This window comes from Chlorocebus sabaeus, chromosome 23 (assembly GCF_047675955.1).
Source record: "Chlorocebus sabaeus isolate Y175 chromosome 23, mChlSab1.0.hap1, whole genome shotgun sequence".
NCBI lineage: Eukaryota > Metazoa > Chordata > Mammalia > Primates > Cercopithecidae > Chlorocebus > Chlorocebus sabaeus.
Genome location: NC_132926.1, coordinates 78,834,470 through 78,861,539, shown reverse-complemented (window position 1 = coordinate 78,861,539; position 27,070 = coordinate 78,834,470). Strand labels below are relative to the sequence as shown.

General features: G+C 32.4%; 1 protein-coding gene across 20 annotated transcripts in view; it reads left to right on the top strand.

Annotated features, from left to right (window-relative positions):
- Positions 1-26,505, top strand: part of PPIP5K2 (diphosphoinositol pentakisphosphate kinase 2) — an 80,332-nt gene extending 53,827 nt beyond the window's left edge. For 5 of the 20 annotated variants that reach the window (XM_037985076.2, XM_073010783.1, XM_008014070.3 and 2 more), the window contains 10 exons: positions 655-762; positions 852-968; positions 3,221-3,388; positions 6,417-6,590; positions 7,857-7,929; positions 9,530-9,649; positions 10,521-10,583; positions 14,034-14,174; positions 18,240-18,365; positions 24,822-26,505. In XM_037985076.2, the coding sequence (XP_037841004.1) occupies positions 655-762; positions 852-968; positions 3,221-3,388; positions 6,417-6,590; positions 7,857-7,929; positions 9,530-9,649; positions 10,521-10,583; positions 14,034-14,174; positions 18,240-18,365; positions 24,822-24,934 (1,203 nt within the window). In that variant the 3' untranslated portion in view covers positions 24,935-26,505. The other 15 variants (XM_037985107.2, XM_037985101.2, XM_008014075.3 and 12 more) reach the window with 9 other exon arrangements.
- Positions 26,506-27,070: the final 565 nt, after the last annotated feature.

The window sequence follows — 27,070 nt, the reverse complement described above, 5'->3', positions numbered from 1 at the left end:
TACATGAACTATATATGATGGTGGGAAAAAATAGCATTCCTGTTATAGGATAGTATTCTGTGGTTATGAAACATGATACTATACTAGGTACTTTGGAACTGAACAAAGTTAAAAACTGTCTCTTACCCTCAGAATTCAGTAGTGTTTGTCATATTTCAAGAAATTCTTTATTTTTCATTTTGTATAAGCAGCTAAAAAAAGGTTACTACTAGAACTTCTAATATAAGTTGAATATCTCTTATCTGAAATGCTTGAGACCAGAAGTTTTTTGGAATTTAGAATTGTTTTTGGATTTTGGAATATTTGCACTGGTTTAGCATGCCTAATTTGAAAACCCAAAATTCTCCAATGAGTATTTCCTTCGAGTGTCATGTTAGTGCTCAAAAAGTTTTGAATTTTGGATCATTTTGGATTTTGAATTTTCAAGTTAGGGATACTCAAACTTGTAGAGAGTTTAGACATATTTTACCAAAACAAGCTTAAATAAGTTAGTAAGACTTTTAAATGTAGTGGAATTATTTTTAAAAATTGTGCATATAGTAAGTATTCACTTTATGTGGTATCACTAGGCTTAAACAAGCTACCATAGTGACAATAAAGTGACTTTCAAGTAACAGTTTGAGAAAATGCTTACCACATGTATCTTTTGTTCAGGAATCAAAGGATGAACAGTGGAAAAGAGCTATGGATTATTTAAATGTTGTCAATGAGCTCAACTACATGACTCAGATTGTTATCATGCTTTATGAGGATCCTAATAAGGTAAACAGAGCTCTTGATTTGTGTTTTACCAGACATAAATAAAGAGCTTAAAGTTTCTCATTTTGAAAATGTTCTGTCATATTTCTTAGGATCTTTCCTCAGAGGAACGCTTTCATGTTGAATTACACTTTAGTCCAGGAGCCAAAGGTTGTGAAGAAGACAAAAATTTACCATCTGGCTATGGATATAGACCAGCTTCCAGAGAGGTAATGAAGGTGGAACTCTCAGTGCTTAGTTACTGTGGTTCTAGATTTTCATGAGGTTTCTATAAGGGATTTTTATAATGTACTATAAATAATTCTTATTTCAACTACTAAGTAGCAAAATGGCTTAAATTTTTTAAAGTGTGATTTGTATAGACAACACTTTTATGCATATTGGAATACTTAGGAATTTTCTATTTTGTTTAGATTGTTTGAATTTTAAGGCCGTGTTTAGAATGGATAGCCTTAAACCTTTAATTCACTGAAATTGACTTTTTTGGATATGGTACATGTGATGTGCAGTCCAGTTTTGTTGTCTTTGCTCTATGAATAACTAAGCCCCAGTATCATAGATTCAAGAGTTCATCCTTTTTCTGCTGCCTATAGTACTACACATGATACTGCAGACATGTATTGTACATGTATTTTGATTGATTGGTTTCTGAACTTTTAGTCTTACTTGATTACTCCGTTTGTTTCTCTCTCTACCAGTACCACAGTCTTAATTATTATAGCTTTATAATAAATATTGATATTGAGTACAGAATTCCTCCAGCTTTGTTTTTCTTAAAGATTATATTGAATATTTCATGTTTCATGCATTTTCATATAAATTTTATAATCATTTTATAATATCCTGAAAAGACTCTTTGAGATTTTGGTTGAGATTACAATTACTCTGCAGATCAATTTGGAAAAAAAAAATGATACTTTTTCAGTATTGGGTCTTCTAGTCTAAGTACTTGGTATATTTCTGAATTTATTTAACTATATATTTTTTGATAAAATCATAATTTTTTTCATTAAACATAACAGCAAAAACCACAATTACTTTTGCACCAAATAATTGTCTTATACCATCTTTGTCAGATTAATTCCTAGTTCCTTTATAGTTTTTTATGCTATCATAAATTTATTTATGATAAATTTAAATTTCTTTTATGATTTAAATTTCATTTTTTGTTGTCATATTAAATTTTAACTCAGTTTTGTATAAAAATTTTATAAGTAGCAAATGTATAACTTAATATATACTGTTATTCATTCTAATAATTTACCCTTAGAGTCATTTGGATTTTTTATGTATATGATCATAACATCATCTATGAATGATGAATAGATTTAGTGATAGTGGACATTCTTATCTTTGAGTGTTTTATTATTAACTGTAATGATCCCTTCAAGTTTTAGGTATCCCTTATTTGATTTAAAAAGTACCTTTTTATTCTCTGTAACCCTTAATTTGATGAGGGTTTTTATGTACTCAGCTTATTTTCTTTTGGCCAATATTATGTTTAGGAGATTCATCAATGTAGTTGCATTTAGTTTTAGTTTGTCCATTCTTACTGCTTTGAAATATGTGTTTTACTGTATTACTGTGGCCCAATATATGCATTGTCTTTTCTTTTTTTTTTTTTCTGACACAGAGTCTGGCTGTCTCCCAGGCTGGAGTACAGTGGCACGATCTCTGGTCACTGCAAGCTCCGCCTCCTGGGTTCACGCCATTCTCCTGCCTCAGCCTCCCGAGTTGCTGGGACTACAGGCGCCCATCAGCACGCCTGGCTAATTTTTTGTATTTTTAGTGGAAATGGGGTTTCACTGTGTTAGCCAGGATGGTCTCGATCTGCTGACCTCGTGATCTGCCCACCTCAGCCTCCCAAAGTGCTGGGATTACAGGCGTGAACCACCACTCCTGGCCTGCATTGTCTTACAGTTGGATATTTTAGTACAAGTCATGGCACACGGTATACACTTAGTAAATGCTTAATGAGTCATTGAATGATAGTTACTTTTAATGCAGTTATCACATTTATTAGAAATATTTGGAATATATTTAAATAGTCTAAAATTTATAAATACAAATGCTGTTTAGTTCGTGCTTAGGTTGATGAGACTCCTATATAACAAAGCTCATCTCTATTATTTATTTCTGTCGTTTATTATTATTGTTTGTTTATTCTTGCACTTGATGAAAGGTAATTAAACACTTTGTCTTATGTGGTTTTTTTAATTGCCATTTTACTGTTTAATTTCTCCATAGAGTGTATGTATTTTTGAACTCAGAGACTCTGCCTTTTCCCTCATAGTACACAGCATAATACTCAGCTGTTAGAAGAGTTCAGTTAATGTTCATTCATCTGAGTAAACAAACTTGTATATGTATTTCAAGTACCTCTACCAGTGGTAGTTGAATCTGTTCATCAGAAGATATTTCTTAAATCTGAATAGAAGTGTTTTATATTCTTTGCTCACAGAATGAAGGCAGGAGACCTTTTAAAACTGATAATGATGATGAACCACATACTTCTAAAAGAGATGAGGTTGATCGAGCTGTGATATTGTTTAAACCAATGGTATCAGAGCCAATTCATATACACAGGAAGTCTCCACTTCCAAGATCTAGGAAGATGGCTACAAATGATGTAAGTATATGTATCAGAACACATTTTTCATAAAATAAACTAACTATATTTTAGTAAAACAGAAAAGAAAATACAGCTTTAATTGTGGAGCTTGGGAAACCAGCAAAATTTTAAATGTTATTTAATCTATTTTTAAAATAAATTACAAAAAATATAGAGGCAGTTCAACAATAGATTAGTTTTAGAATGTTGAGCTTTACGTATAGTTTTCATAAAAAAGAATGCAAATATAGAATAAGCTGTTTCTAGGAACTTGAAAAATGAATGCTTTTTTTTGTCTTGTTATATTAGGAATATTTACATTAGGTTAATCTTCAATAAATAAATTTTTTTAAAAGCCTGATTTAATGGATCAAGAATAATTTTAGTTAAAAGTAGAGAGCAGGCTGGGCGCAGTGGCTCACGCCTGTAATCCCAGCACTTTGTGAGGCTGAGGCAGGTGGATCACGAGGTCAGGAGATTGAGACCATCCTGGCTAACATGGTGAAACGCCGTCTCCACTAAATATACAAAAACTTAGCCTGGTGTGGTGGCGGCACCTGTAGTACCAGCTGCTCGGGAGGCTGAGACAGGAGAATGATGTGAACCCAGGAGGCAGAGCTTGCAGTGAGCCGAGATCACGCCACTGCACTCCAGCCTGAGCAACAGAGCAAGATTCCAAGACTCCATCTCAAAAAAAAAAAAAAGGAGATGCTTTAGCAATAACTGATTCAAGTGATACTATAGGTAAAGAAATGAAATTCCAAATTGTTTGCCTAATTGCAAAGTCTATGTAGGAATTTGAATATTTGATAATATAATTGAAAATTTTACCTTTATATTAAGATCTATAAATAGGCTAAAATAATTATTATGCTCTCTAATAGGAAAACATTTAAATAATTAATAAAGTAACATTTAAGAGGAAAGTTGAACAGTTAGAATGAAGCTTCTTAAATAAAGCTTTAGCACCTGTATACATTTTTAATACTTTAAATAAGTTTTATTTGAGGTTATCTCTATTTTCCATAGGATGATTCTCCCAACGCTGGTTGAGGTCAGTGCTTATAACTGTTTTCTAAATGCTCTAGTAAAAGTGTAAAGGAAGAGGGGCCTGGCATAGTGGCTGGTACCTATAAACTCAGCACTACGGGAGGCCGAAGTGGGTGGATCACTTGAGGTCAGGAGTTCGAGAGCAGCCTGACCAACATGGTGAAACCCTGTCTCTACTAAAAATATAAAAATTAGCTGGGCGTGGTGGTGTGGGCCTGTAATCCCAACTACTCGGGAGGCTGAAACAGAAGAACCATTTGAACCTGTGAGGTGGAGGTTGCAGTGAGCCGAGATTGCCCCCTAACTGCACTGCAGCCAGAGCGAGACTCTGTCTCAAAAAATAAACAAACAAACAAACAAACATACATATATACACATATATATACATACATATATATATGTATGTGTAAAGGAAGAAATTAAGATATAACCATCAACTTTTAGAAAAAAAATTATTTAAATATGCCAAGTCTGAAGAATTAGATATAACATTTTTTAGCATTTGATAGGTGAGAATAAAAACAACAAAAAGAATTGTGCTCATTTCTACAGCCCCAAATTATGCAAATATATGTGTTTTATGATTCTCAAAGTTCAAATGTATATGTGCTCCAGTTTGACAATTTTGTATAGGCAAAAATCTGTCCGTAAAGTAGATCCTTATAACTTTATAATGGAAATTATATAGTCATTAAGGTTCCCTTGAATGTGATATTTTAATTACAAAAGAAGATGGTTATAAAAGAGGGTGTTTAACAATTATAGAACTTGGAATTATTTGTACTATTATAACTTAATGGAAAAAATGAAAAATCTGGGATTATGTTCAGGTATCCTTAGTTTCAGAAAATTTGGGACATAAGCTATGTTAATTAATATAACCTATACTTCTATTTGTGTGAGTGCAGTGATTTTGATGTGTTATTGAATAAGCAATCTATAGTTAATCAAATTATTCAGAATTTCACCATTAAAGCCTCTCCTCTGCCCTCCAAAAAGCCTATATAACACTGAATACAGCAAAATGTATTGTAAATCTTCATTTTGCAACTTACCTATATTTATGAAACCTCTTACAAAAGCACTGTCCTCGTTAATCTTTAAAACGCAAAACACATTTATAAACCTTTTTCTCATAAATACTTAGTTGATTTCAAGAGATTATTTCTATGCCATGCTAAACTTTTACTTCCATAAGGTAAATTACTCAAGTAAAATCTTGAAGACTTTTTCCAGCGTCCATCATCTCCATGGATATCAGAAGTTTGTACTTCCAAAAGACACACAGAGAAAAAGACTGTTCTCTTCATTTTGTGCAAGTAGATTTTACTCTGTCCTCACTCTCTGAAACCTGAACATGCAAACATGTATAATGAGAATGTTTGCTGCATGTTTTGCCTACTAAATCTGTAAATAATCTCTGGAGGGGGCAAATAGATAGCTTGAAAGTATAAACAGGTGCAATTTGAGTCCATCTTATGATCTCTGAACTTTTTAAATATGTCAGGCAGACAGATTTAGTTTTCTGAGTTATGTATCTTGAAATCCCTTTGACCCTTTGCACAATTCTTTAGTGCCTTGGGTTGAAAAATTCACCCAAAATAGGACAAAATCTTCGAATATCTAAAATTAAGCAGGAAACCTTTATATTTTAAAAGTTGCTTAAAAAGAAACTTACTAAAATATTTCCAGTTTTAACAGGGAAGGGACAATTATGAAGCAGTATAAGTATTTTATGTCTTTTAATGTAATAAAATATTTCCATAATTGTTATCACATGCAATTAGATTTATTAGTCATTCCTATCAAATTCTCAAATAGTGAAATATTTGGCTCCCAAATTGCTGTTTAATAGTTTTTTTAAAAAATTAATAAGCAAATACAAACAAACTGTATTTTTTTTTCTTTCTGATCATTTGGCTCTGTTGTATCTAACTTTGCATGCTCTGCTTTTTTTTTTTTTTTTTTTTTTTTTTGCCCCCTTTCTCACTTCCAGGAAGAGAGCCCCCTGAGTGTGTCTAGCCCAGAGGGTACTGGTACCTGGCTGCATTATACCAGTGGTGTGGGTACTGGGCGTCGAAGACGCAGATCAGGGGAACAAATCACTTCTTCCCCTGTCTCCCCCAAATCATTGGCTTTCACATCCAGTATTTTTGGCTCATGGCAACAGGTTTTTAAACTTTACTTCATTAAACATTTTTCCTCCCTGCATTCAGAGCAACAAACAGCTGTCTTTGAGGACATCTAATCCCTTGTATTTCACATCAGAGTAAATCCTTCGGTTTTTTAATTTTGAGTTCATTTAAAAATACTTATGATATCTGCCAATATTCGAGGGAAAGAAATCACTTCCATGGCATGTGTTTAGTATTTTTACTGAGAAGGTTCCAAATATCCAGGATTTTAAAAACAATCAATAAATATTATTCTCCTGGAATTTTACCTTGTTAACAAAATTATTTAAAAATGAAAGAAATCTTTCTTTTTGACTTGTCTTTTAAAACTTTCAGAAACAAATTATGTAATTTGATTGTAAGAAAATGTATTAAGATTTTCTTCCATATTTGAAAAAATTAGATTCAATTTGGAATTTGCTGAGAATGTAAACATTTTTGAAAATGCCAGAATTTATGTGGCCCAGTTTTAATTAGCAGAATATATCAAATATTGATAATTTTCTTCATCATTATTCTATTATTTGGAAGTATCTAATTTAAGGAATACATACAGTCTGTTTTTCTTTGGACTGTATAATATTTTAATGTTCTCTTTAAGAGGGAACAATTGCATATGTGCCCATCAACAATATGTGTCAAAATAAAATGACTTCAGAAGGACTTTCTGTGATGACATTTGGAAACTTAAAATATACATGATTTCTATTATATTGGAAGGTCTGTCACACATGAGGTTTCTGATAATTTCAGCAATTTCCTTTTGGAAATATAATGCATTTGATTATAGGAAAAGGGATTATGGTATCCATTAAGGCTGTGAATATTTAAAGGTTACTCTGATAAAGCCCATGCATGGATCAATAATTGTATGGTGATCTCAAGAGTCTCTGTCTGCCCTTTCTTTTGTTTGTAGTTGTTTTTTCCCCCTTCAAATACAGGAGCTGTTTAAGAGTGGGCATTTGGCTTCTTTTAACAGTGAAATTATATCAATCTCTTAATTGCTTCTTTTCATCTGTCTTGTTTCATACATGATGTTTCATTCTGAATGCCTGCTTCGCACCACTTCATTGCAAGGACCTCATGAAATGGACTCCCTTCAAAAGGGGATCTTGCATGATCTTTCATGTTTTATGTGTTTCTACTAATATTTATCATACAGCTTATTAACCTTTGTCTGTCTGGAACAGGCTGCATATGAAGTATGGACTTCTTAATTTATTTTACTGTTTTACTTCATTTACTTTGGATTCCTTATGCAGGTTGTATCTGAAAATGCTAATTACCTGCGAACACCGAGAACTCTTGTGGAACAGAAGCAGAATCCTACTGTAGGTATGTGGTATAAAGGAAATTGTGTTCCATACCCTTCTTAAACTCACTATTGTGCACACATGTAAAACTCTTTGGTGAAAGCATGACCAAATGCTATGCTGTAGTTTTTATTTGATGTGTACTAATTCAGAAATGTTGAGTTGTATAACTCAAAATATAGTTTTGATAAAATGAAGAAGAGATAGCATTCAGTTTTGTTGCATAACCCTTTTGAATGCCTGCAGTGATAACCACTTAGTTAACTTGCCAATGCTAGTTTTTAATCTTGTACTCTGTAAGTTAATTTATGAAGGAAATGTCATTTTCCCAGTTGATAAAGATGAAAAGATGCTATTGCATGCAGAAAGGAACTTTCCATTTTTCTGACTAAAAATATTTTTAAAGTATGGAATACTTCAAACCATATATGAATATATTAATTTTCCTTTGAGCAGCTCATAAGGAAAACCAAGCAAAACTAATGCACAGTGGCACTCTCAGTCTTTATTAACCTATGGAACATAATTGGTTCTTTGCTAACACTCAAAGCAACATTGGAAAAGACCTTTCTAAAGTCATTTGGTTTAAAGCTCATGGTTGATAAACTATGAGATAGTGGCATATTATTTTCTGTAAATAGTTGTCCTGATAGGTTTAATAAAGTCATAAACAGATCTCATTGTAAGTTTATGTATGTACTGTGATCTCTGTACTAAGTGTATGAACTGTGTTGATGCCTACATACTTGAGGATCTCTCTTTAGTTAATTTCATATAGCTTGTAATGATAGTTTTTAATATTCCCACAGTATATTTACAGAAATTTATATATTACTCCTTCTTATTGATGTATCATAGTATATTTGATAGAAATTTATTTAATCCTTCCCCAGTGATAAAAGTGTTATTTGGATGTAAAAACTTTTGCTACAAATTGAGCATCAGTTTATACTGACTGTTTTATTTGCTAGTAATGTTTTTCATTGGGGGTCTTCTTAATTAAGATATTAAGTCATTTGTTAAGTATTTAAAGTGATTTAGGCCTTGAATGACTGAAAAGAACCTGGTCTTCTCACAAATAAATAAATTTTGATATACTTTATTTCATAAGAAAGAGTAGTAATTCTTAATTCAGGGGCATCAGGAAAGATTTGTCGTTTATAAATATACATTAAAAATACTGATTTTATGTTACTTAATTTGTGCTAGGAGAGGTTTTTGGTTTTTTTTTTTTTTTTTTTTTTTTTTGTAAATATGGCTTGCCCTTGGGAATTGATTAACAGAGTTCTTTCTTGTCCTAAGTTATTTTTATGGCAGTGTTTTTAATACTTTAGGATGTATACGTCTAATTATTGTATGGACATATTTTTTTTCTCAAAGATAACATTTTGTCCAATGTGAAATTACCCCATTTGTACCTATGATAAATGTTAGTGGTGTTTAGAAGTATTGTATTAAAACTGACATCATTAGGAAATTACAAGAATATTGTGAGCCTGTTCAAGGCACTTCCAAAAGTTGCCTTATATGTGGTAAGAGCCATGTTAATTGCATGCTGCATGAATTCCCAATGTGAATGGAAGAACACCCGTTGTGTATGTATTTTCTCTAACTCCCATCAGGGTCTCACTGTGCGGGCCTGTTTAGCACCTCGGTGCTCGGGGGTTCTTCAAGCGCACCTAACCTACAGGATTATGCTCGTACTCATCGTAAAAAGCTGACCTCTTCTGGCTGCATAGATGGTATGTGCACACATGCACACACAGATTCATATCTACACCCAAGCACACACCCATGAGCAGTATTTCTCAAAGGCAAATCTAAGGCCACTGACTGATTCGAGTGAAATCCTGTCATCTTTTGCCTAAATGACTATCAGTGCTCTCTGTTACCTACAACTTGGATCCATGTTTCATCAGACAGTTAATTGTAGTTAGGTTTAGAGTACTTGTACAATAAGTTTGTTGAAATGGAAAATAGTATTGTGTGTATTCTTCTTTTAGATAATTTATAATCTATATTATAAAGAACAAGTGTTTCTTTGATCTTTTAAACTTTTATTTATTGTTAACACTTATTTTACTTATTGAGCTAATTAAAGGGAGTGGAATGTTTATAAGTAGAGGACAATATTATATTGGTAATATTTTTATAAAAATAAACACAGGATGAGAATATTTTAGGATCCCTAGCTGAAGGAGATCCTCTTAATGTTATTAATATACCTTAAGTTTTAATATTCAGAATTTTTTGAGGCTCATGGAAGCGTGTCCCTTTTGTTAAGAGTAGTGGTTCTAGCTCTTTCAGGATCATCTTTATTTAAAACAGTTTCTCATTTATCAACACATTTATTTTAGACAGTAAAACATGGATTTACCAGAATTGCCAGCTCATCTTGCTTTTCTTTCTTTTGTATATTTCATTTGACACTTTTCCTCTGTCATCAAGCTAGTTAACTTCTTTTAACCAATATTTGCCTTATTACCTTCTGTCATTGTCCCTTCTGCATGCCACCTTTCTAACCTCATATATTTGTTTTTCCCTTCTTTCTTTTAAGTGTTCTTCTTTTTGTAGCTGTTATGAATTTCAGGTACCTGTTTTTCTCTTTCTTAGACGCCACACGCGGTTCTGCTGTTAAAAGGTTTTCTATCTCATTTGCTCGACACCCAACCAATGGTACGTTTTGCTTTTATTTTAAAAGATACTCCCCTGCTTCATCCCTTTTTTATTTTTATTTTATTTCAAAATGTGGGGTATACAGTATCATTCATTTCTTCATCCTTATTGTCAATTGGCATACAATTCCAACTTGTTATTCACCCAAATTATTGATACTGTCTAGCTCCCTTTTCAGCTGTAATTTATATAATAATTTAACATTACTCATCAAACTTTTAAATGACCACAATGATGATGAGTTTTAATGCTAAATTAACACCTGAAAATTTCTTCTAATTTCTCAGATGATCAGTCTACACAAATTTTTAAATTTCAATTAGTATTCTTTAATTTTTCTTAATTCTCAGTAACTTTTTTCTTCCTAATTTTCTGATCATATGGTTGTTTTATTGAGATAGTTAAACAAAAATACAGAGTCACCCATGTCAAATAGCCAAATAAGATGTGTTTTGAAAAATTCTTGGGCACCTGGTGATGCATATTTCTCTGTATAACATCGTCTGTTCCTGGCTATTTTCCTAAAGCAATACCCTATTTGGTCTGGAGCACTCTGAAAACTTTGTCCAGCATTCACTTTGTTCTTGTGTAGCAATGTGGTTTGCTATTATCAAGCAACCAATTCCTTTTAGTACCACTGCTTTTCTTAAAATTTAGAGGGCTCCTAATAAGAGGAAGATTAAGATCTAGAAACCCAATTCTGTTAAGTTCCATTTTTGAGGCTGAATAGGAAAGTTTTTCATGACCATTATTTGTAAAAGGAATTATTGCAGCATTATAACTTCTAACATAGACCTTGATATTGTGGAGCAAGAGGGAATATTTACTGATCATTTTACAATAATTCAGGATCAAAGAATTTAAAAGAAAACTTACAGATTTTTGCTTGTATTACACATGGAATGAAGATACTTTTATCCCTGGAACTCTTTTTCTTTTTAACTGCAAGTAAGTCTTTCAAAAACTCAAGTCAGATCTTTCAGAAACTTTTATGGAGCTAAAGGATTCAACACAAGTTTATGGTCATTCTCCCCGTTCTGGATCCTTTAACAACACATCTAAATAACATTGCACTAATAATTCTTGAAGGTGGAATAAGAAGATCTCATCCTCAACAAGTAAAAATTTAGCCTTAAAGCTTAATGTACTTTCCCTTCATTGTAGCTGTTTAAATGCTACTTTTTGAAGAAAGTGATTCTTATTTGATACAGCTGCAGCTTCTAAAGAACCCGCATGCCTAAGAACCTCTTAGAAGAAACACAGAAGTCACAAGAAAAACAGAAGCCACAAAAATTCTAAGAAGAGACATTGCAGGTTTAAGACCATAGTTTTTGTACTGAATGCTATGTGTTTAAAACCAGTATTTGAGGTATTATTATCTAGGAGAATCTGTGTTTAACTGAAGGTTTTAAAAATTAAAAATATTTCTGTTAATTTTAATAGAAAATAGAGTAATTTTATATTCCTTTGGTTTAGGCTCTTTTTAAAAAAAATGTGGATTTTCCACACATATAAATGCATATGAGATGCATTCCTTTCAATTCTACAAATATTTATTTTGAGTTTTAAGGTTTCCTTTTTTCCTTTTTTAATACTGTGTTGTCTTATCTGTCTTACGAATTGTCATTTGACTCTTCCTTTTACTTTTTATTTCCCCTAACTTTCATGTTATTTCCATCTTTAACACATATCATGGACTTACCCCTCCCTTCATCTTTAGTTCAAGGAACATGGTGAAACAAGTACCTTCTGACAGTGCTTTACCTTATTTTCTGGGCCTCTGTGCAGAACACCTACACCTCTATAGGTGCTGGTCCGTTTCCTCTGTGGAATTTCTAGGCTCCAGTGGTATGTTTTTATAGCTTCTAAACATGTCAGCAGGGTGGCTTTTTAAATTGCTGCGCTAACCCTTTCATTGTGCATCAAAGGAAAAGTTTACTAAAGATAAGTGGAAAAAAATATAGTCTAGAGGAACTTAATTATATTGTCATTTGCCTGTTATAAAATCTAGCAGGCAAATGAAATAAAATAATTGCTATAAAAGATATATAAACTTTGTGAGGAAAGAAGAAAAGATCTCATCGTTAAGTTTAGTGTAATGCAAAGAAAGGGTTTGCGCTCATTTGCATGAATCTTGTACTTCTAAAAAATGTAACAGTTGTGCAAGCCTAATTTCTTTAGTGCTTAATTTAGGTGCTTTAGCTGCTGTTATGGTATAGTTTTTGTTTTTGTTTTCAAAGTATGTGTAATGTTCTGTCATGCTTTGGTTTGTACCTGAAAATCAGACATACCAGTTTTGCAAGTCCTTTGGTTATTTTCCTAGGAAGATTAGATTCTCTTTTAACCAAAGTTTCCTTATTCTAACTGAGAATTAGGCAGTTCTTGAGTCAATATTTCCTTCAATATTTAAATAAATCAAACATCAGTCAATTTAAAAATGAGCACACACCTATTGAAGCAAAGAGTCTTGCAATCTGAGGTTAATTTTTATTTTTAATATTTGACTTGATAGAAAATTTTATTTGAGTATTGTAGGTATTTAATTGGGGGAAATTCGTTTGGATTTTTAGAAGAGTAGATGCAGAAAGACTCGTTATTTTTAACAGTATATGAAAGCAATTTTAAAAGCCATTCAGTTGAATAAAGTTTAAATAAACAGGCAATTTTCTTTTTTAAAAAAGTGAATAACCTATATCCTATTTGTTTGAAAACATAAACTGTGTATTTAAGTGCTTTTGTTTCAGTGATGGTATTAATACATATTTGCATGATTGTTTCATGAAATTTTTGTATTTCTGTGCCATTGTTAAAAATAGGATCATATTTGTATTTTGTATTGCTTTTAACTTGACCTAACTTTACACAGCCAGTGATTCCTAGTAATATAATTATGTGTTAATACAGTAAAGGTAGGTGAAATATGTTTTGGAATTTTTATTCCAGCATGAATGAATGAATGTTGTTTTGGGCTCATACTAGAGAGTGTCATTGGTCTTGGCACGCCTGGAAAAGTATCTAAAAAATTATTATATAATTTTTCAACAAGAACTTACTGTTAGCATTCTGGCATCAGGGATACATCATGTGGCATCAGCTTATTCACCCACTGAATAGACCTGACTTCAAAAAATAAAAACTGAAAACTTGTATTTCTTTGGTTTTTTTTCCCTAGGTTTTTAAAGTATTATTCTTAGATTTTACCAATATAGAATGAAATTGTGTGCATGCTATACTACATGATTACATTTAAAAAGAAATCTTTGTCACATCTTGTTCCAGCTCCATATTGCATAGCATCTGGTGTCATGACTTCAGAGATATTGTGTGTTTGCATGTGATAGATTGAAAAGACCTAAACTGTCCAGTTCTAAAGAGTAGTCTTCCTTTTTAATTACTGATTTTTAAAATATCCATCTTTTATTTTTTGTTTTTGGTTTTTTTCTCTTCTAGGCTTTGAATTGTATTCCATGGTGCCATCTATTTGTCCTCTAGAAACTCTTCATAATGCCCTATCTTTAAAGCAAGTGGATGAATTTCTTGCTTCCATTGCTTCTCCATCATCTGATGTTCCACGGAAGACCCCTGAAATTTGTAGGAAATTTTTCTTTCATTGTTATTATTTAGTTGCTGGGCAACTACATACTATCTGAATATAACAGAAATTATGAAAACATAAAAGCAGGTAGTGGTAATGAGTAGAAGTTTAGGGGACAAAGGAGTTTAAAGGGACATTATTAGGAATTCTTTGGTGTAATGTGAACTGTAGCTCTTTTTTTTGCTCTCTGCCAAATTCTTTTTTTCTTACCAAAAAAAAAAAAAAAAGCAGTAGAAGTCAACAAAATATAGGGTTGTGGTCTTTTGTTAAAACTATGTTTGCTAGAAATCTCACATTCCTATTGTATATAATTTTATAGCAAAGTTTTTTAAAACTTCAAAATAACAGTCCGCATTAACCCATTCATACACACTCATCTCCTGACTCCCTTTGGTAAGTAGAAAGAGCTTTTAACTAAAGACAGCAAATTAGGACAACAGTTTTTCAAATTGTGTATCTCAGAAAACATTCAGAAGAGGTTAATTTGTGTGTTTGAAGGAAAGATGTTCGTGGTTAAATAAGTTTTAGAAACTATGTTATATCCCGCCTCCTGTTGGAGAAGTATAGCTGTATTAGCATATAAAAGGCTGACGTTCTTCTGTAAAGAAGGCTGTATAACCCAGATTTTCCAAAACTTATTTTTTAGAAAACACTTTTTTGGTAACACATTAAATATCATGTGGCACTATTCTGAGGGACATCATTTTGGGAAATGCTCAGGGCTTCCTTTTTAGGTGTGAGAAGTCAGCTGCCAGTTGTCGGTTTCAGCTCTGTAGGATTCCTCAGTACTTTGGAAATTCCAGTTTGGAAAGCATTAGTTTTGGGAGAGAGTGCTTTTTGCTTAGAGCTAAGAATCTTACTATTCTAGTCATATCTTAGAAAGTGACAAACTTTCTTTGTATATCATTCCTCTTTTTCTGAGTGCTGTAAATAAATTTTGCTCAAGAATAAAATGAGATATTAGAGCTCTCGGAATGAATGCCACTTTTATGTCTGACCGTCACTCTCTTCTCTTTCCTGGGCCACCACATTGTATAATTCTAGAGAGCTCTATTCTCTTTATATTCTGTCTAAATGATACCCCCTGCATTTATACAAAGTAGTGACCTTTCCCTTTTCTTCCATTTTTGGTAGTAGAGGCCAGCTTTCAATCATTAACAGTAATAGAGATGTATATTGGTGAGTGTTCTAAAGTATTTCACTTTAGGGATGGTTTTAGGAAGTAGGTCTTAATTTAAAAATTTGCATATATATGTGTCCGATTCTTAGAACTGATAATACTCCAAATGAAATAACTTCTCCAAGTGGTAACGGTCAGAGTCAGGAAAATGAAGGTGGTCATCTCCTTTTATATTTTCTATAACCTGATAAAATGGACAATGCTGTTACCTCAGAATACAGTAGAGAACCTGAATAAATTCTAGTTTACCCCTTCACCCTTAATGATTTTTCATTGCTTCCCTGGGGAAAGGATTTGAAATCTTAAAATAGAGATTAAAGAATTATTCTAATTAGTAAATAAGAATTTAGGGGTAGATATCAATACTATTTAGATTTTAGAAGACTTGCAGTGAATGATTTGAAGGTAATAAAAATAGTAAGGTGTTTGTTACGAAAGGAGAATTTTAGTAGAATATTTACAAAAAGATAACATTTTAAGGTTTGTTTTGTGATACTTTTGATGGATTTATTTTTGTGGTTAGTGAATTCAATTCATCAGAGTATATTACTGAAGGATATTAATGAAGCAAAGGATATTAGATTCTTGTTCCGGTTGTGCTAATTTCTAATTAGCTCTTCTGTATATCATGGATACAAATTGTACCTCAGTCCCTCTAGCTCTCTTAAAATTTCATGCAATTAGTTACTAACAGAACTAAATGAGAACGTAAATGTACTTAATGTGGCTCATAGAATTGGGTAAACCTTAGTTTAATAATCTAGTTCATTGGTCTTCAAACTGTATTCCCAAGAGCCTGTGGAAATTTCATGAGGAAGAGAAAGATGCTGAATAGTTAGGACTTGTGTCTTTCATGGCTGCTTCAACCAGAGTATCTGCTTTGGTCTATTTTATTTAAGATTTCACTTAAGAACAGCTTTACTATTTAAAGAAAAAAATCATAGAAAGATACAGTTAAGGAAATCAATGAGTTAGTGGTCAAGCAAGACTAAAACCCAGGTATTCTAAAGCCTCTATTTTTCTCATTATTTTTGAATAGCAAAGAAAATAGGGTGCCAGTTATGATGAAAGTATTTGAATCTTGCATTTTATAGAGTAACTATAGGAATAATATTTATTAAATCATAGGATATTTATATTATTTGCAATTAGTTCTCTGAGTTATCAAGCTGTAACTTGATATATATATATCATCATATACATAGAATTATATTCATTTTGTGGTGTTTGTATCAAGGGAAAAGGAACTGTTAATCATTCTCTGTCCTTCCAAGTTTTTTTTTCCTAAAAAAACTAAGGCAAAATAAATAAATATTAATACTAAAAGATAGCTTACAATGGGGAAGTGACAATATCAGGTTGGAGAAAAAGGAGTAGGTATATTAATTAGGATAAGTTAGTGATGGAAGTTCATAGAGTAGGGTAAAAATATGCAAACAGGAAAGGGCTAAGTAAATTTATGTTGTTTTATGATGTTTTAAGGCCTTTTTATCACTTAGATTATTTTCATTAATAACTACTTTGAGCTCTCTCAGTTAAATGTATAATCATTCTTTGTAGGTGTCAACCAGCAAAGGCACATTTGCCATAACTAGCCCACATCTTGATTTTCAAAAGCACGCTGCATCTCCCTTTGTTTAGGGAATCTACAAGCTCATGCCGGTAGTGGATAAATAAATGAGTCACTATATTGGATACACTCCCAACTGCAGAATTGTCTGTTTCTCCCTTTAATTTGGCAGATTTTTGCTTTGTGTGTTTTGGAGCTCTGTTACATAATGCATATTTGATAATTGGTTCTTCCTAATATCCCCTACTTTGGCCTGTCCTTGCCTAGAGGATTCCATACTTAAGAATTATCCCTACTTCTCCTTTTTACACCTTTCAATTTCTCTGTCTTAGTTAGAAAGAGAACCGGAAAAACCCAACTTTAAAATTCACTCCCTCTCATTTAGTTAAATTTCAACTGGCTAATATAGGAAAATAGTGTCTTTTATTACTTACAACTTAATTAGTTTATTCCTAAATATGGTAGTTTAGTATACCATTATATTTGTAGATGAAACATCCCCGAATCTATAATTATTATTTTTTTTAAGAGAAAAACCGTTCAAGACTCTGTCTCTTTATTCCCCACCCCCTCCCCCCCCCCCGAGACAGAGTTTTGCTCTGTCGCCCAGGCTGGAGTGCAGTGGCACAATTATGGCACACTACAGCCTCAACTTTCCAGGCTCAAGCAGTCCTTCTGCCTCAGCCTCCCGAGTAGCTGGAACCACAGACCCAGCTAATTTTTAAATTTTCAATAGAAATGAGGCCTCCCTGTGTTGCCCAGGCTGGTCTTGAACTCCTGGGGTCAAGCGATCTTCCTGCCTTGGCCTAACTAAATTGTAAGTAATAAATAAATCAAATTATTTTTCTATATTAGCCAGTTGAAATTTATCCTCCCAGTCCCTGGCCAGGCATGGTGGTTTGTGCCTGTAATTCTAGCATGAACTACCACACCTGGTGAGGGGATTACTGACTCTGTTACCATTCAAGAAAACTATGCCATTAGCTCTTTTCCATGCCTTAAAAACCTCAGTTTCTGTCAGGAAAGGATAAAGTCTGTTGCTCTCTTCTTAGCATTCCTTTGGTGCATACTATTTAAATGCTTATTATTTACAATATAAACAAAACATCGATTTGTCTAAGGCCATAAGAGAACTATCTTTTTATTTAAAAAGATGATTTTGCTGAATTTACCTTGCAAAGCTTACCTTGACCATTTTCTTCTGTTATTATGAATATTTGTAGGTTCACTAAATTATAAGAAATTTTCTGTGATGTTAAGATATAATTGGCAGGAAATTATTAAATTAACATGTTTGTTTATTTTTTTCAGCCTCTACAGCTTTACGTTCCAGTCCAATAATGAGAAAAAAAGTATCTTTAAATACGTATACACCTGCAAAGATCCTCCCAACACCACCAGCTACCTTAAAGAGTACTAAAGCAAGCAGCAAACCAGGTTAGGGGTGTGTGTGTTGAGTTTGTGGATTTGCCCCAGAAATAAGAGGAATAGTAACTTGCTTTTTAAATGTTAAATTTGTTTTTAATTAGGATCTTTACACTTCCCTAGAACGTAATGATCCTAAGGGTTAAAAATCTATTATTGTAGTCTATTGATATATGTGTTTTTTGTCTGTTGTCTTCCTCTCTCCCTACATTTGTTCACAAAATATATTTCACAATCACACTTTTCCCCAACTAATTTATGGACTGTCTTCTTTTGCCTTTCTTTTGAGTTTAAGGCATCATCTTATATGAAAATTTCTGTGGGCCAGGCATAGTGGTATACACCTGTAATCCCAGCTACTCAGGAAGTGGAGGTATGAGGGTTACTTAAGCCCAGGAGTTCAAGTCCAACCTAGGCAACATAGCAAGACCCTGTCTCAAGTATTAAAAAAAAGAAAGAAAAAAATTGTTTTCTCTTTCCTGAGAATATTTGCATCTCTCCATTCTCAGTCTGATTATGTGACTACCAAAATTAACTATCTTTTATTAGCATTTTTCTACTTTAGCTTCATGGCACATTTAATATTTTTGACCTTTCCTGAAATGCTGTCTTACCCTATTACTCTATTGTGATATTCTATCCATGTATCTTATTCCTCTACTTTTCTTTCTGCTTTCTTATCCCAGACAAGAACATGATACTCTATTCATTTTCTTACCCTATATATTTTTTCCTCAGAGAATTTCATATACCTCCAAAGCTTTGACAACGGCTTCATTGCAGATGTCTTCATTCGTTTCTTCTTAGTGCTCTCAAATGTTCTTTTGATTAAGAGTTTATGCTTAACAGTCAGAGAAACCTAGATTAAAATCTCAGTTCTGCTACTTATTAGCTGTGTGACTCTGGACAAGTTACTTAACCTCTCTGATCTTTAGTCTCATAGTCATAAAATCAGGGTAATACTACCTTCTTCATAAAATTGTCAGAAATAATTGCAATCTTATATATAAAGTACTTGGCACACATAGTAAACACTCACTAAATGGTAACTGCTATTAATTGTTATATTGTATCCAAACTGCTCTCTTTACTTCTCCCCAAATAAATTCCCTTAGCATTCATGCCTTTTTTTTCTATTAAAATGTTATCCCTTTTACCTCACATCCTTCAAGACTCAATCCGACCTCTTCCACTGATAATGTATTTTTATGATTATCAAAACACGAACTTCAATAATGCTCTGTGCTACTGATTTGATCTATTATACCTGATTACTATCAGATTACCAGGCCTTGTAAGTCAGAGGCACTATCTTAAACCACAAATATTATAGATTTGAACCTTGCACATTCCAACTAATAAGTATGTGAAACAACAGACAATTGAGTAAGTATCTTAAATATAAGTTGTGGTGCATACCATATACCACAAAAAGCTAACATTTGTATAGTTATTTATATTATAAGCATTTTTCTATTCTCATAGTTCTCACTATAAATGTTAGTGGTCAATACCATTCTTATGTCCATTACAGATGAAAAAAGTAACAGAGATAGTAACTTAATCTCAGTTTACATAGCTAGTAGTCGGTAGACCTAGGATTTGAATGCATTTTGACTCAGTACATTGTTCTTTAGACACATAATAAATGCATTAGTTCATATACATTTTTAAGTAATAAAGTAAAAATGGTGTTATATTTGACATTTCAAATGTTAAGTCAACCTTGCATTCCTAGGATGAACCCTACTCAGTCATGATATATTATATATATGAAGGTCTATAAAATTCTCTGAGGAAAAAAACATAGGGTAAGACAAACGAACAGAGTAGCATGTAACTGTATGAGATAAGAAAGTGGGAAAAAGAAGGATCATCAACTGGAAAAGTGTATCAGAGAAACGGAAAGAATATCATGATAGAATAATATCTTGGAAGTCAGGGTAAGAGAGCATTTCAGGAAGGATCAACAATACAATCAAATGTGCCACAAAGTTAAGATAGAAAAATGCTGACAAAAAATAGTTGAATTTGATTTTGAAGAAATTTGCATTTGCATTTGCATTTGTAAAAGATAGGATATTAGTCTGTAGTATTTTTGTTTCTGTTTTTGTAATGCCTTTTTCCAGGTTTTGGTATCAGAGTAATGCTAGCTTCATAAAATAATTCGGAAGTGCTTTCTATTTTCTGAAAGAGTTTTTATAAGATTTTTATTTCTTCCTTGAATGTTTGGTAGAATTAATTTTATTTCAATTAATTTTGATAGAATTTATCTTTCCTTTTTGTGATACTTTTGGTAGTTGTATTTTTTTTTAGGAATTTGTTCATTTTATGTAAGTTGTCAAATTTGTTGCTCTTTTATTATCTTTTTAATGAATGTGATAATAACTTTCATGATACTGGTAATTTGTGTTCTTTTTTTGTGATCATTCTCACTAGGGATTTATCAATTTTGTTGGCTTTTTCAAAGAACCAACTTTTGGCTCTTTGTTTTTCTGTTGGTTTTATGTTTAAAACACAATTTTTTGTTTGTTTGGTTTTTTTCAACAGAGTCTCCCTCTGTTGCCCCAGGTGGTGTGCAGTGGTGTGATCTCTGCTCACTGCAACCTCCACCTCCCAGGTTCAAGCAATTCTGCCTCAGCCTCCCAAGTAGCTGGGATTACAGGTGACCGCCACCACGCCTGGCTAATTTTTTTATGTTATTAGTAGAGATGGGGTTTCACCATGTTGGCCAGGCTGGTGTCGAACTCCTGACCTCAGGTGATTCGCCCGCCTCAGCCTCCCAAAGTGCTGGGATTACAGGTGTGAGCCACGGCACCCAGCCTTAAAACACAATTTTTTTTAAATTATTTTAAATTATTTTAATTATTTTAAAAATTATTTTCTACGTTCTACTTACTTTGGGTTTACTTTTATCCTCTATTTCTAGTTTCTTAGGTCATTGATTGTTATCTATTTCAAACATTTAAAACTTTAAGTTTCCCTCTAAGCATTTTAGTTGCGTCTCACAAATGTTATATTGTATTTTCATTATCATTCGGTTAGAAATACTTTCTAGTTTATGTGTGATTTCTTCTTTGATCCATTGCATATTTAGAATTGTATTGGTTAAATTCCAAATATTGAGGGGTTTTTTATTGTTTTCAATCAATTTCTTATTTAGTTCCATTGCAGTTATAAAAACATACGCCGTGTGATTTCAGTCTTTTAAATGTAGGACTTATTTTATGGCTTAACATCTGGAATATTTTGAATATAATATGTGTACTAAAAAAAACCCAAATGTTTGTCTTATAGTTCATTGATCCTAATGGACACTATTTTATCATTGTGCCTGGGTTCAAGGTTGTTGATAATGTTCAGATAGTCTTTACTATTTGGTTTTTCTTTGGCAGAGAGGTGGTCAAGGAAGGGATTGGTTGTTCTATCAATTGTACAGAGAGCAATTACACTCACAACTGCCGAATTGTCTGTTTCTCCCTTTCATTTGGCAGATTTTTGCTTTGTGTGTTTTGGAGCTCTGTTATATAATTAAATGCATATTTGATTATGGGATCTTCCTAATATATTGACTCATTTATTATCATGACTTTTTTTCTCTTTAATTTCCAGTAATGTTTTGTTTTTAAGGTTTGTTTTATCTGATGTGATATAGGTCATCAAACTTTCTTATGCAAGGCATTCTAACAGTATCTGCCTTATAGTTGCAGTTTACAGTTCATTAACATTTAATGTAATTATTGATCTGTTGAGGTTAGTCTACTACTTTATGTTTTCTGTTTATTCCTTTTGATTATTATACCTTTATTCTTTCCTACTCTACCTTATTTTGTACTAATTCAATATTTTTAAGAATGTTATTTAACTTTTTCTATGGACTTTTGCTATATCTTTTTGCATTTTTTTGTTGTTGTTGTTGCTCTAAATATATATTCCTAATTTTTCACCATCTACTTAGGGTTAATTTTGCACCACTGAAAGTAAAATATAGAAACCTTGCCACTGTATAGATTCATTTACCTTACCCTCTTCCCATTCTTTATACATAGTTATCCTTATATGTTACTTCCACATATATTATAAACACTATAATACAATGTTATGATATTTGCTTTAAGCAGTCATATGTATTTTAAAGAAACTTAGAGGAGAAAGAGGTTCTATATGTATCCATATATTTACCACATTTTTTGCTCTTTATTCCTTCCTTGAAGTCTGTGTTTCCATCTGGTTTCATTTGCCTTCAGCCTGAAGCTTTTTAGCATTTCTTAATCTGCAGGTCTGTTGGCAACAAATTCTATTCATTTTATTGTGTCTGAAAAATGGCTTTATTTTGCCTTCATTTTTGCAGTGTAGTTTTTGCCAAATAGAGAATTCTAGGTAGAAAATTTTTTATTTCAGCACTTTCATGATATTCTACTGTCTTCTGGTTCCCATTGTTTCTGATAAGAAGACTTAGTTAATTTGAATTACTGTTCACATAAATGCAATGGGTTGTTTTTCTGTGCTTGCTTTCAGTGTTTTCTCTTTATCTTTGATTTTCAGCAGGTTGACTATGGCATATTTATGTCTATATTTTTTTTCTTTTTTTGTAATACTCCAAAAAATATGTTGATTTGGTTGATATTGACTTGGTTGATTTGGTTGATGTTTACTTTTACTTACTTTTCATTCTGTTGTTAAACCCATCTAGTTTTTATTTCAGACCTTTTATTTCAGGTATTTATTCTTTTAAATGTTCTGTTTGATTCTTTTAAATAGTTTTTTTGCAGGGATTTTTCTCTTTTTATTCATTATAAACTTATGTGTCTTTGTCCTAGAGCATAGTTAGAATTGTTGCTTTAAAATTCTTGTCTGTTAATCTGACTCATCTCCAAAGAGATCTGTATCAATTTATGCATTCTCAGCAAGAAAGATCTTTTTCTGTTTCTTAGTATATTAATTTTGGATTATATTGTAGACATTGTGAATGGTATGTTATAGAAACTCTGGATTTTGTTATTTCTGTTATGTTCCTCCAAAAAAAATATTGTTTTGTTTGTTTTTAAACAAAGAGTTAGCCTTGGCTGAGCTCAGATTGTAAAACATGGTGTTCCATGTAGTGGCTGGCAAAAATTTCAGTTCATTTTGCTTTAGCTGGGCTCCTTGGACTTTACTTTGCTCATGCCATACATTTGACCATCATTTACAAATAGAATTGTGGGCTCATCCTTTCTGAGATTTTCCACCTTACTTTCTAGTAGCTGTGGTTGCCGCAATACTTGTCTTCTGCTTCTTATGTTGGACTTGTAGCCATTGTACATGGTGCGTATTAGGGCCTATCCTCAGGCTAAAAAGAAGGGGAATCTTATCCCATATTGTTCCCTTTTTCCAAGTACTGATTCTTCTCTAGTAACGGCCCGCTCTTGTTCACTATTTAGTGTCTTCAGGTAGTTCTTCCTCATATTTAGTACAGAGTGTATATTTGTTATCTGTGGGAAGATTGGTCTGATAGGAGCTTACCCATACATCTATTCATCCATATTAGAAATGTAGTAAAGTAATGCCACCTAGAATGGTTTTTTAATTATTTATTTATTAATTATTATCATTTTTTTCTTTTGAGACAACATCTTGTTCTCTTACCCAAGCTGGACTACAGTGTTGCAATCATAGCTCACTGCAGCCTCAACCTCCCAGGCTCAAGCAATCTTCTTACCTTGGCCTCCTGGGTAGCTGAGACTATAAGTGTGCGCCACCACACCCAGCTAATTTTTAAAGTTTTTTGTAGAGAAGGGGGTCTCACTATGTTGCCAGGGCTGGTCTTGAACTTCTGGGCTCAAGCGATCCTCCCACATTGGCCCTCCAAAGTGTTGGGATTATAGGTATGAATCACCCTGCCTGGCCTAGAGTAGTTTTTTGATAATTCATTAAGACTTCATGTTGGTTTAGATATGGAAGGATGATTCCTAAGTTAAGAGTGCTTCTAGGTTTCTTACCTTCTAGCTTTTTAGAGTGGGATAAGATAGAAGATACAGGAGGAAATAGATGCTTGTAGGGAAAATGATGAGTTCAGTTTATGCACATTGTTTGTCTTTCTTGTCAGATATCTTTAAAGAAAGTTTCAATTGGCAGTTGTATATACATGTCTTGAGCTAAAGGAAAAGGCCCAGGCCAAAAGTATAAATTTGAAAATCATTAGCACAATGAATGGTAGTTAAAAATTATAAAAATATATTCATTTCCTAGGAAGAATGTAGAGTAAAATGAGAAATTAATTTTATGAACCCAGTCCATTGTCATTACCTTTCTATATTCGTGTTGAATTCTGAAAAGTAAAAGGTTAAAAATGCTATATTAAATTTTTACATTTCATTTACATCACAGTTATAACAAGAATTGTTTTGTCAATCAGGAGTATTATTTGAACTTGGATTGTTTGTGTAAATTTAAGCAATAGTTTTTTGTTTTTGTTTTTGTTTTGTGTAGCTGCAAGTGGACCTTCTAGTGCAGTTGTTCCTAATACCTCATCTCGGAAAAAGAGTATAACTAGCAAAACAGAAACGCATGAACACAAAAAAAACACTGGGAAAAAGAAATGAAATCTTAGCAGAAGCTGGACTTTTTATACTTATAAAAATAGTATGTTCTTATGTTTCTCCTTATGCATTTATGTGTTCACTTAAAAATGTCTTTAAATCTAAGGGTTTCTTTGTTTATATTCAGGTAAGGAACTTTTGTCATGATCTGGAAATGTTTAAAACAATGTTTGTAGGCATTCTGTGAGTAGCAAAACTTATAGTGATAAAAATTGATTGTTGTTAATATGATGTTTACCATGTGCACATAGTAATGAAAAGGAACATAAAAGCCCAACAGGCTCGTACCAAAGTCACACCAGTAATGCTATGTACTGCAGAGTCTGATTAGATGGCCTTTGTGCACACTTTTATATTCATGGGATTGCATCTTAGCTGTAAAAACTTCTAGGTTGAAATTTGATAGCCAGGGTTACATACTGGGGACTTTTAAAGTATCTTTCCAGAGAGATTTCATTAACCGTTTAGATTAGAATATCTTTCCCAATTGTTACAGTGACATATATGCTGCAATATTTAACAACTGGAGTATTAGCCACATGGGCTAATTTTCAATCTGTGTTTTGAATTTTTTTTATTATATGTTATTTAAAATATTACATATGCAGCTGGGAGAACTACACCTTTGTGCACATAGATTTATATATTAATTTGTAGAAAATATTTTCTTTATATATTTCCTTACCATACAAGGTGCCTTGTTCATCAGGAAAACTTTTGTTTCATATGTTGACAAGAAAGGCACCTTTAGAGTTTCTTTTTAAGTATAGTTGACAAATGTATAAATGTTACATTTATTTTCAGAGTTCTTTTTAGATCTAAAGAAGTCAGTTCAAAAATGGAAATCAACCATGTTAGGAGAAATCTGAATTCTGTTAAGTTAGTACATATTATGTATAGTATCTGTTTTTAACCATTTCCATTCTTATCCCTAGTGTATCAGTTGATCACACTAAGAAAGCTTAAAGATTGAGCATTTGAAATAAATGCTGTTTATAAATGATTAGATTTTTGAAGGGATATTGAAATCATTGTGCTGTGATTTCATCTATGATATGAAAAATAAATTTATTATCCTTGGTGCTTTTCCCCCCAACCAATGCACAGATAATTGTGAACCACTTGAAATGACTTAAACTGGTAATCCAAATGGGATAATCTGATAAGAATTTCATGCATTGCTAGTTAAATAATTTAAATTGCTAAAGCTTTAGCTTGAAACTTAGTTTAGAAAAACTATTGATTTCCCGTGGTATGAATATAACTATTGTAATTCTTCAAAAGAGATTCTTCTCACCTGAGTCATATATGAATTAACTTACAGGAAATAAGCATACTATATGTTAGCTGTTTTAAAAGGTACCAGATGTAAGAGTTATAAATATATACCATTAAAGAAGTTCATGTACTTCACATGAATGTAAATGTGTTATATGGAGACATGTCTTGTAAACAGTTGAATGTATGTAAGTTTTCTGTTTGTGAAAATGTAGTTAATGTACTCACTGTGGAGGTAATAAGGAAACTACTTTTTTTAAAAAGTGGAACCTAATTAAAATATTTCCAGAATCAAAGAGACTTAAATGGTAAATTTTTAAAATTTTCTTATCTCTTTTTAGTTTTCAAAGTAGAAAAAATCAGGAATTTTTTTTATTAACTAGTACTTACATATTAAATGAAATTTATTATTGGCTATATACATAGCAATATATTACTTTCCAAACTAGAAAGTACAGTACAACTCACTTTTTCTATTGTTATGCAAGAACTGTTACTTTACTGTAGTCACCAGCTCAGTAGTATTGCTCTGTAGACTAGAGAGTCTGTTTGTAAAAATCTTAGAATCATTTTCCAAAACAAATAAAAAGTCTACTATATCAGAGCAAAATATTATAGTTATCACTATTTAGTGGCAGTTTGACTGAAGCATCTGTTTCTCACTTGATTCTGTCCTGAGAAGATGTGAGATTTTTGGTTTTAAATACTAGAAGATATTTCTTCTTGTAGCCCAGTCCTGCATCCCAAAGAGGTGAACTACCCCAACATGAAGAATTGTTTATTCACCCTGAGATATTAATCTTCATAATATATTATTCAGTTCCTTCACCCTTAAAAGCCATATAATAAGCTCAGACCTAA